Source organism: Olea europaea, unplaced genomic scaffold (assembly GCF_002742605.1).
Source record: "Olea europaea var. sylvestris unplaced genomic scaffold, O_europaea_v1 scaffold722, whole genome shotgun sequence".
Taxonomy (NCBI): Eukaryota; Viridiplantae; Streptophyta; class Magnoliopsida; order Lamiales; family Oleaceae; genus Olea; species Olea europaea.
In genome coordinates this window covers 307737-318871 of record NW_019265623.1, presented here as the reverse complement: position 1 = coordinate 318871, position 11135 = coordinate 307737, and the positions used below count along the sequence as shown (strand labels likewise).

At 35.0% G+C, this 11135-nt stretch overlaps 1 protein-coding gene and 1 pseudogene across 1 annotated transcript; one reads left to right on the top strand and one right to left on the bottom strand.

Moving 5' to 3' along the window:
* Nucleotides 1-436: 436 nt before the first annotated feature.
* Nucleotides 437-4604, top strand: LOC111390870 (annotated as a pseudogene).
* A 617-nt stretch (nucleotides 4605-5221) lies between these two features.
* Nucleotides 5222-9111, bottom strand: LOC111390869 (peptidyl-prolyl cis-trans isomerase FKBP62-like). The gene is made up of 12 exons (XM_023015999.1): nucleotides 8697-9111; nucleotides 8425-8511; nucleotides 7957-8217; nucleotides 7784-7858; nucleotides 7593-7673; nucleotides 7269-7463; nucleotides 7073-7162; nucleotides 6768-6943; nucleotides 6303-6425; nucleotides 5963-6237; nucleotides 5669-5783; nucleotides 5222-5539 (listed from the first exon to the last, which is right to left on the bottom strand). Exons 1-12 carry the CDS (start codon nucleotides 8890-8892, stop codon nucleotides 5486-5488), a joined length of 1728 nt encoding a protein of 575 aa, XP_022871767.1. The 5' UTR covers nucleotides 8893-9111; the 3' UTR covers nucleotides 5222-5485.
* Between the last annotated feature and the right edge of the window lie 2024 nt (nucleotides 9112-11135).

Sequence of the window (11135 nt, the reverse complement as noted above, 5' to 3'; positions counted from 1 at the left end):
ATAACTTTTCTTACTTCCTCCTAATCAATTTTTGGACCATCACCAGAATAAGATGTGCTAATTTGTAAAAAGTTGACCATAAAATACCAAGAAAAAAGTTTGGGACATCATGAGAAGATGAGCAAACTTGAAGAGTGCAATGAAAATGTGGTGCGACTGTAGTTACTTTTTGTCAAAAAAAAAAAACTAAAGAAATAACCATCTTCATGTTGGCTATTCAAATAGGACCATTTAAAAAATATATATATATATTGTTTTCTTTCTATAGTGTCTACTGTTGAAACAAATAACTTTTATGGGCTCTTATGCACTGTGCTCTCCTTACAATCTAGACAACAAGAATTAATAAAAAGAGCATAGAAGTTGGATTCAATGTTGCTGCATGATTCCAGTGGATATGATACATACATATATATACATACATATATATATATGTCAAGAATTAAATAAAAAGAGCATAGAAGTTGGATTCAATGTTGCTGCATGATTCCAGTGGATATGATACATACATATATATACATACATACATACATATATATATATACATATACATTTGTTTATTTCATTTGTAAGGATTTTTTGCTTTTGTTGATAAAGGTATGAGCTTGGGTGTCAGCCTGCCAACACTAAGCTCTCAAGCAACAAGACTGTGAGAAGAGTCCGTGTGAGAGGAGGCAATGTGAAATGGGGAGCCCTCAGATTAGATGCTGGAAATTATTCTTGGGGCAGTGGTTTTACCCGCAATACATGTATTCTTGATGTGGTTTATAATGCCTCAAACAATGACCTTGTCAGAACACAAACTCTGGTGAAAAGCGCCATTGTCCAGGTGGATGCTGCCCCATTCAAGCAATGGTGCCTTCAGCACTATGGGGTTGATATAGGCAGGAAAAAGAAGGCTACGACTGTTAAGAAGGAAGCAACGGAGGTATCCATTTTCTTCTCTGTTGTACACTTCTGTAGGAGGCTAGCTACCTACATTTTCAAGTTTCCATAAATTAAATTTCATAGCTTCTAAGCTGTAAGAATTGATAGATGCTGTCTTTTTCTCGTCCCTGTCTTTCACTTCTCGTTTTACTTATCTGCCTGGATCCAAAGGGTTAAGAATGTATGAGTGCACTTGTCTGCGAACTATTGTTGTTAATTGAGCTATTACCTGAGCATGTTTGCATCGTACCAAGCATTAGAAGAGTAGGTCATAAATCAACCCCTTACCATCTGTTTTTAAAGTTGGCAATAGTGGATAAAGTTGCCGAAATTAATCATCAGTTAGCATTTTCAGAAGAATTTTTTCAGACCCCAAACTTAGATCCATGGTTGGTTTTCTGTTAAATTCGGTCCCGACTGATATTTTGCCTATCTTTGAGGGGTTCCTTGTCCCCCTTTTTACATATGATTTAGTTATGCACATGGATTAAAGATCTCAACTGAATAGGTATACTGATTCCAAAAACCTTTTATCAGTTTTGTAACTATATTTTCTTTATCTTTCATCTACTTTATTGTAGTAAGCTTTGTACAAATAAGGAAATAATTATTATGTGTTTATTTATAAAAAACTGTGTCTTTATGAGGAAACTTTCCTCTCATTTGATCTTTTGATAAGATTTATTTTTTGTTGCCCAGTTTTCTCAATGTTGAATAAATAGTATTGACAAATTTGATTAATAGTCATTCTTCTTAATCATGATTATGATTCGCATTTGTTTGAGTGAATCCTGTGACCCATATTTTTTAATGAAATCTGCTTTCTTTTCTTCTTTTCTAGTACATTTATTATCTCTGTAGTACGAGCCTTTAATTAGGGTAATTTGTCTGACACCTAAACTCATTGGACACTCTACCATAGTTATTTTCTTTATTTATTAGAAATATAATATATTTTTAACTCAAAGTTATTATTAACTAACAAATAGGTATTCATATTTAAAAGATTTCAACAAAAATAATTCATAGCTGCTATAAAATAAAATTTATACTATATAAACGAATATTTTAAATAATTTAATCAACTTGTCGACTACGTGTCTTGTCAATATATTTTTGAAAAATCATGTCTCGACGATACGTGTCAAACACACGTGTCCGTGTCGTCGTATTATAATTTATTATTTAATGGGAAACATCCATATATTTGTATGAGTGGAGAAACTGGCATGGAACTTCTATTGATGCTAAAGTTTGAATGTACTGGTTCTATAGGCCAGCTGTAGGCAAGAATCATGTAAATTTTTCTTTTACCATATGAGTGGAAACGATTTTTTGACTTATTAATTTATTTCTGTGATCGTTCAATTTTAAATTCTTTCTTTTCGACTACTTGCTCCCTGGCTTAGTCTAATTAAGTCCCTTTAGAGGTTACGTTGGTTTATTTTTTTATTTTTATTTTTATTTATTTTTTAGTTTTTTGTTCTGTAGTGTGTTTGAAAAATGATTTTGTGTTAGTTTTTAGTGCTATGAAATGATAGGTTGGAATGTTTTGGAAGTTCCTAATTGGAATAAAATTTACCATCTCAATAATGGAAACAGGAGGAGGAAAGGAAAATGGAAGATGCATTGAAAGTATAATCTAATGTCAAAATGTTAAGACAATAGGAACATTTTCAAATTTTCAAATAACCTATAACAGATCTAGTTCTAATGAAAAATGACCCTGGAGCTTTGTTTCATTGCCTACTTGGTTCATTTTGTGTTTTGTAGGACCTTACATCGGTGCAATCATGTGTATAAGTTGCCCCTAATCTTGCTATGCCCACCATTGTTTGTTGTCCTTCGATGTGACTCATCTTGTTACCTCACTGATTGATATACAAATAATCAAGTCTTAGTCTACTGGTGGAATCCGTCACTTCAATCTGGGAGCTGTCCATTTTGGAACATTAGTACATGTTCCTATGCCTGTTCCTACCCAACTTAGAACATTGGCCTGTACAAGTCTGTACAATGCGGCAATGCCGTTCCAACTAACTAGTAAAATGTGAAACTTCTTCCCATTCGATAATCATCCATTTATTCCATTGCTATTATATCTTCAGACTATCAAAAAGTTGCTGCCTCATCCTTTTTTTGTGTTTCCATCAAGTTTTTCCCTTCTTGCTTCCGGAAGCCTAAAAAATAAAAATGCACCTTCACGTGTTATCAATTTGCAATCTGTTTATTGGTGAGAGATTGTTCACTGTATCCTGAGAATTATCTGTTGAATATCTTGTAGAAGACCTTGGACTATTCATCTCCAGTCAATTTCACCGTGCAGTAGAGTAAGGAATTCAAAGGGATGGTGATCTTTCTTTTTATCATTCATCCCTGTAAATGCAATTTTCTGTTGTAGAATTTTTTTTATTTTATTTTATTTTTTCACTTTTAAAGGCTGAGGGTGTGGTTTATCATGTTAAGTTCCCCCATGGATTTGTCTCTTCATAATGCATTTTGTGTATGCTGACATATTCTTGACATGAGTTGGCCGTTCCAGAATACAATTATCATTGCTTCGTAACACCTTTAATAACACCAGAAATCAAAAACAGAATTATGAAAACGCTTGAAATTGATGTCCTTTTCATTTGATATCTATGGGGGCAAGATTTTGCCGTTATCTTACTACGGTGTTGTGTAGGCTGTCATCATTCTGCACGTCCCCAATTCTCTCTATCCTTGATTGATTGGTTGTGGCTATAGCGTATTTAATTTGAGCAGTGAGGCTTCTACAGGAAGCTGTTTCTTTATCTCACATGAAGTGTGATTTTATGATGAATAAACAGGAAGGCAATGAAGGCAATGCAGCCCCAGAGGAAACAAAGAAGAGTAACCATGTGCTCAGGGTGCTTGAGAAACGACAGCAAGCTCGTAAACTTGATTCTCACGTTGAGGAACAGTTTGGTTCTGGCAGGGGGCTTGCATTTCATCTCGACCAGGTCAATGTGGCCGGGCTGATGGGTAAGTCTCATATGTGGCATTACCTTTGCTAACATGTATATATCCCATGCATCATCTGAACCTTGTGAATTTATGCAGGTATATTTTGGAAGGCAAGGAACTTGAATTCTACATGAAGAAGCTTCAGAGGAAGGGAAAAGGTGGAGCTGCCTAACCATATGGGACTCGTGCTTCTCTTGAGCTTGTCCCTCTGTTTTAGATTATTTATTTATTGCTTTTAATCTTCAACTTGTGTCTTACTATAAACATTGTGGTACTAATTTTCTGTCTTTTGAACTATAGATGATACAATGTCAATTCCGAACTATTGATGAGAAAATGCTGTTGAAATTTATCTTTAATGCAATTGGTGTTACATAAGAGCTTTCTATGCAAATACAAAAATATCCGATCTCTGTTTGCATCCGAATTTTAAAAAGGCCCTCTTTATCGAAGATGATGAACAAACACTGACAGAATTACTAGGTCTTACGAAACTGTTCCAAATAGAACCTGTTTCAATTTTCTTTGCAATGACACAAAGATGCTTTAATTGTATTTCTTCGTCCTACAATCTGGCTTCCAAGAAGAATTTGCTTTAATTGTCAACATGCCCCCCAGGGCACTTCTCCACTGGCAAAGGACGGACGCTGTCAAACCTGGCAGAGCAGAGGTCGTGAGTTCGAAACATGGGGCTCTTGGAAGGCAAGTATTTATTCTTGGAAGGCAAGTGGGAACTTGGAAGGCAAGGATTATTCTTGGAAGGCAAGGTGCAACTTGGATTGGCTTGCTTAGCACTTTGTCAGACCAGGTGGGAAGCGCTCGGACCCTGGCCAGTTGGAGGCACATCCTGCGATTAACCGGACTGTGTGAAGAGGGGCCGGATCACAGACCCAAGGATTAGTCTAGAATAGGACACCTTGTAAAAAAAAAAAAAAAAGAATTTGCGTCATACACCATATGAAGAAAATGTTCAACATTCATTAGCTTTTTAAAAGTCAAGTTTTGAAAGGTATGTGTTACATTATTTATTGCTCTCAACACTTTCGGCATTGATATATAGCACTTGTAACATTCACCTAAATTAGTAACAGCTTTTCTTCATAAACCAAAATTTGCTTCATCACTGTACCTAGTTTGATCTTGAGCTGCAAACGACGGATATTGCCATATTTACTCTAAATAAGAATAAAATTAGCTCCTTTGATTGTTAATAAGTGTAAAACAAGTTTCTTTAATCGTTGCTCAATTAGAATAAACTTCCAATAACCTGCTGTTTAATGTACTACTTTTCAAATGCCTCCTGATATATTGCAATTATTGTGTTAAAGAGTTCAGAGGGTCAGTAAGTTTGAAAACGGAGGACATTTTAAGAAAATGAGCAGCTTCTATGGATGATTTTCCAATTTCTTAGTACAACTCGTGTAGCATGACACATGACACACTCATCGACAGCGAACTCTACACACACCACACACACACTCTTCCAGCTACTAACACAAAAGGGAAAGAAGATCAGCGTTATGAAATCCTCATCCGCTGCTGTCGAAGTGGTGGAAGGGAACTCGCCGGCTTATGCCTTACTGTCTACTGTCATTGGACCTGTCTTGTTCTTCGCAGCTGCACCCTGCATTTTTTATATAGCATATACAGTAACAGTATTAAAAGTCAGACCAGATTAATGTTTCTAGTTTAGCTCATCCTATGATTAAACATACTAAACAGAAAGATTCAGATACTCGATATCTCCACTTACCTCAGACTTGGGTTGCCCCAGCATTTTTGTAAAAATGTTTCCATAAAACTGGGCATCTTTCCTGTTGTATTCCTTCACTTTCTCCTTCAAAACTTTGTATTCCAATTTCACATCTCTAGTATTATGCAATGTATTCACATGTGAGAACATACGTTAGCAAAATTTTGTACTTGATTTCAATGTATTACGGACTGACTGTCTCAAGCAGTGTTTTAAAAACCAGCCCAGATTAAGGTCACCAAGCACCCTAGGCTGGGTTTTAAAATATTGGTGCCAAGAGCTGAGGAATTATACCTGTTATCCGGATCAATTTCAAGTGCCTTCTTGATATCCAGTTCTGCTAAATCCAAGTCAACTAGATGAATATATGCTTGTGCCCTTCTATAAAGAGCTTTAACATTTTGACTTTCAATTTCCAAAACTTTAGTGCAAAGCTTCACTGCCTCTTTGTAATCCTTGAGTTTTAGTTTGCAAGCTGCATTATTCAGATTGCAGGTGACCTTGAGCAACTTTGCCTGTTGCTTCTCATCCTCACCAAAAGAGGAATCATATTCGATAAGTTTGACAGCCTGATGAATACTCGCATGGATCAGTGGAGAATTGAAACTCAGCAGAATGCAAATAATGCAAGTACCTTCTCGTATCTCTTCGAGGCTCTTTCATACTTTCCTGTCTTGAACAATGCGTTCCCTTCATCCTTCTTCTTCCCAGCAACTTCAATCTTCTCTGGCGTACTCATATCCCAAGATTCCTTCTCCTATAAACAATAACGTAGCGCTTTAATATAAATTACCCAAAGATATCAGAACGTATTGAGCCACCAACGCACGTAAAGGCCAAGATGTAAACTGGTCTTTGGGATGGGGAATGTTGATTGCAATCCATACCTATCTTGGTGCTTTCAAACAAAAAAATGTAAAATCTTCAGCACAATTAAATGGTAAGAACACAAGGAAACGTATTAGGCCCAACATAGCTCGGGACCTTGTCAAGCCTAGTGCTGTCAGGCCTTGGCCCTGCCAGTCCAATTTACGCCTCTGGACTGACCAGCTCTCTGAATAAAGAAGCACACCCAGTAATCTCGTCATATTTCACCTACCTTCACAAAGGAGACCATCTCAACTTCATAAGACACGGTAGAATTTCCAGGAATGACAGCCAGTTCTTGTGGAGATTCAGATGGACCAAATGCATACTCTGGCTGAACAGTTACAAGTGCAATTTCCCCTTTCTTCATAGTCTTCACAGCTCTATCAAGACCCTCAATAACTTGTTCTGTAGATTAAGTTCATAATTAAATAAGGGCTGTCTTTTCCAATATTTGAGTGAAGGAACAATCTCAAGAAGGACCATATAATCTTTAAAGATCTTAGCTAACTAATCTCATCAAAACGAAAATATTACCTTCATCTACTCTAAATTCAAAAGGTGGCTCCTCGTCATATCCCTTTTTCACAAAAACAGTTCCATCTTGCAGCTTCCCGATCAATTTCACTAACCAACAGCAAGAAACAATGAAGTGACGAACTTCCACAATTCATAAACAGAAAATCCAACGATTCTTTAGGAATTTGTGACTATCTTTTAACACAGAATTTACCTTGCACAATCGCACCATCATTGGGTTTCTCGTAACCCTCTCCTTCCTTAAGTATCTTTTTCAGAACCTTTTTGTCACTCGTAATCTCTGAAACTGTTTTCCATGAGACCAATTCCAAATTTATATGAATGGTAGCATTTGGTGGCACATCACATTCATCACCAGTGGCCTCCCTGCCCTTCTCTCCAAAACCATCTGCAACAAATTATAGTAAGCATGTTAATTATGAAGCTTAACCCCCCAAATCGACTTGTTGGATATTCTATAAATGTAAAAAACCGCCTAAAACATAGAATCATTCGAGAGTGTTGTAGCAATACTTACATTGAGGTTTTACAGTCAAGAAGGCCTTTTCTCCCTTTTTCATTGTCTTAACAGCTTTGGGAAGGGCAGGACAGAAATAACCTGCACAAACATCACCCCATTAATCACATTCAACCAACATGAAACAGTCATAAAGGGGAAAAAGTGAAAAATGAAAGATGAAAATTAAAAATAGCATTCATATTACATACCATCATTCACTATGAACTCGACACCATCTGATTTCGAAACAACGGTTCCATCTTCGAGTCGAGCCTCATATTTGACTGCAATATAAATACAGGATAACATAAAGCATCATCAAACTCATCCGATGAAATATACATAAATTGTCAGCAAACCTAACAGACGGCAGATACAATACCAATTACTTCATCAAGATCTTTAGGATTCTGCCATCCCTCTCCTTCTGTAAGTACTTTCTTCAATATTCCACCATCTTTGCATATATCTTTTACACTGGTCCAAGAGAGCAATTCAACTTCGAACTGAAGCGTTGCGTTGGAAGGTATTGTTGGAGGCGATCCAGACTCCCCATAAGCCAGTTCTGGAGGAATAGTGAAAAGAGCCTTTTCACCTTTCTTCATAGTCTTGATTCCTTCATCCCATCCTTTGATTACTTGACCTGTGCAAGTAATCAAGAAATTGGTATCGTTATTTCTGATTTTCTACACTGTCTATACAGTTGAACAAATTCAATAAAGAAGTTCTAAAACTCAGCAATTCAAATGTGGCGTTAGAGAGATGTCCCGAGTATGCCACTTAAACGTAAATCCGGCTTACACGTCTAAATATATCGATCGGTTTTCGAAGACAATAGGAAGATGTATACCTTGGCCTAGCTTAAATTTGAATGGAGTGCCTCGATCACGGCTAGAATCAAACTGTGTCCCATCTAGCAAAGTACCCACGTAATGAACTGCAAAATTAAAAGAACTCGTTAAATCTATCTATTTCCCCCCAAAAATAAATAAATAAATACTGAGGCTGAATTTGGGAGAAAATAATTCAAAATTTGAATAGAGAAATTTCGAGATCTAATTCAGATATATCAATTACATACCCTTCATGTACAGAGCATATGCAATGTATGTATCAACATACCTTCAACTTCATCGCCAGAACTGGGTTTCTCCCAGCCATCACCTTCCTTAAGCAGCTTCTTTTTCAAGCCATTTCCAATATCCTTTTCTTCTCCAACTTTCAAAATTGAATTGCCCACTGGGGGATCCATGTCATCATCATCCATTGCCATTTCTGCGTCGTTGTTTGCAGCTGGGAACTCAAAATCATCATCCATTGGCACCCTTCAGTGTTTAAAGTCGCACTTGAGGAAGATTTGGTAATTCGAGAGAGCTAAATAACAATGAATCGAACGAAATGTAAGTGATTCTAACTTCTGCGCAAGAATCAGAAAGAAATTGGGGGGTATTTATGGAGATTTTTAGGGCAGGGAATTGGACTTGGCTCTAGAGAGTTCTACGAATATGAAGAAGAGTTTGTCAAGGTAAAGTGTGTCTAGAGACTTCTCTACCAAAATCTTGTATGCATGGTAACGTCGAGATACAAGATGGGTGGTTCGATTAGAGATTTAGCCCAAATTCACTTTGATTTTGCTAGTGGTATATCTAGGGTTGGGTTTTGCTATCCAACCCAATCAATCCAAACCAACTCGATCGGTTTGGGTTGGTTTTTTAAGTTCAATTGGGTTGGGTTGAATTGAAAAAATATTTTTGAGGTTGGATTGAGTTGGGTTTGGTTTCGGGTTATGATTTAAAATCCAAGCCAACCCGATGAATTAAAAATAATAATATTTAAGATGAAAAGAAAATCTAAATAAAAATAATAGTAAAGATATGAAAAAGACTTGTGATTTATAAACGTCCATTTTTATTTTAAATAGATTGATTCCTATAAACATAATTTACAAATGAAATGTTATTCCATAATAAAGTAAAAATTAAGAAGATGATGATGAAATGAATAAATCTCAAAAAATTGTAAATAAAAAAGTAAATAATAATAATAAATACTTCATAAATTTTAAACTTAGGGTGTGTTTGATTATATTTATTTTTCATGGAAAATATCAGTTTTCCACTCAAATTCTTACTTAAGGTGTTTGATTGCTATTTTTTTCTACGGAAAACATTTTTCAACTTTTGAAAATATGCCTAATTTTCCTTATTTTTAAGGAAAACATTTGTTGGTTTTTATTTTCCACAAAAGATGAAAAACATTTTCTTTTTTAGGTGATATTTTCCATACCAATCAAACACACTCTTATTTATACATCATTTTTCAAAAAAGAATTCCTTACATAGGTATTTTTAAAAAAATTTATAAAAAATCAGAGATTTTCAAGTAATTTCAAACTTTAAAAATTTATCTAAATTTAACAAAAATATAACCAAATCGAACTATAATTGGATCGAAGCCCAAACCGACCAACCCAACCCAACCCAAACTTGATCGGTTGGGTTGGGTTGGGTTTAAACCATTAATTGGGTTGGATTGAGTTGACATTAAATAAAATCGACCATTTTAAGTTGGGGAAAAAATCGACCCAACCCATGCCCACCCCTAGGTACATCGAAGTGTACCTATACACCCCACTCACATTGGCAAAGAACCCGCTCGAATATAATATCCTTTCTTTCACATGGGTCTCACACCCATTTGAGTAAGGTTTCGGTACACCTCATTATGTAAACACTAGACAAATTCAATTTACTTTCTCCAAATTCAATTTCAGTCCATCGTATTTCTAATATATATATATATATATATACACACACACACGTACATAAAATTCATCATAATGCATTCTCTAAAAAAACACTTTTCATAAAAAAAAAATAATAATAGCCCCTGTTTAATTCTCATTTTCATTTTCAGGTAATAGAGAGAATAATATTTTTTAGAAAAATGAGTGGTTGAAAAAGAATGAAAAATTTTCGATTTACGTGTAATATTATTTTATATATATATATACGCACACGTACATAAAATTCATCATAATGCATTCTCTAAAAAAACACTTTTCATAAAAAAATAATAATAATAGCCCCTGTTTAATTCTCATTTTCATTTTCAGGTAATAGAGAGAATAATATTTTTTAGAAAAATGAGTGGTTGAAAAAGAATGAAAATTTTTCGATTTACGTGTAATATTATTTTATATATATATATATATACGCACACGTACATAAAATTCATCATAATGCATTCTCTAAAAAAACACTTTTCATAAAAAAATAATAATCATAGCCCCTGTTTAATTCTCATTTTCATTTTCAGGTAATAGAGAGAATAATATTTTTTAGAAAAATGAGTGGTTGAAAAAGAATGAAAATTTTTCGATTTACGTGTAATATTATTTTATGGAAGATTGAGTGGTTGAAAATAGGAGAGTGAGAAGTGAAATGTAATTTAATTTAATTTAATGGGGATCAAAAAGTGGCTAAAATCCACTTATAATTTCAAAAAAACTTTGTATTATTATTAAAAAGGGGGGGGGGGGGGAAAAAAATTATTTAATTT

Coding starts and splice junctions, on each gene's coding strand:
- LOC111390869 (XM_023015999.1), bottom strand. CDS start 8,892: ATGGATGATGATTTTGAGTTCCCAGCTGCAAACAACGACGCAGAAATG. Junction 7,163..7,268: donor TGATGGTGCGATTGTGCAAG/GTAAATTCTGTG, acceptor GCTGTTGGTTAG/TGAAATTGATCGGGAAGCTG. Junction 6,944..7,072: donor TGAATTTAGAGTAGATGAAG/GTAATATTTTCG, acceptor CTTAATCTACAG/AACAAGTTATTGAGGGTCTT.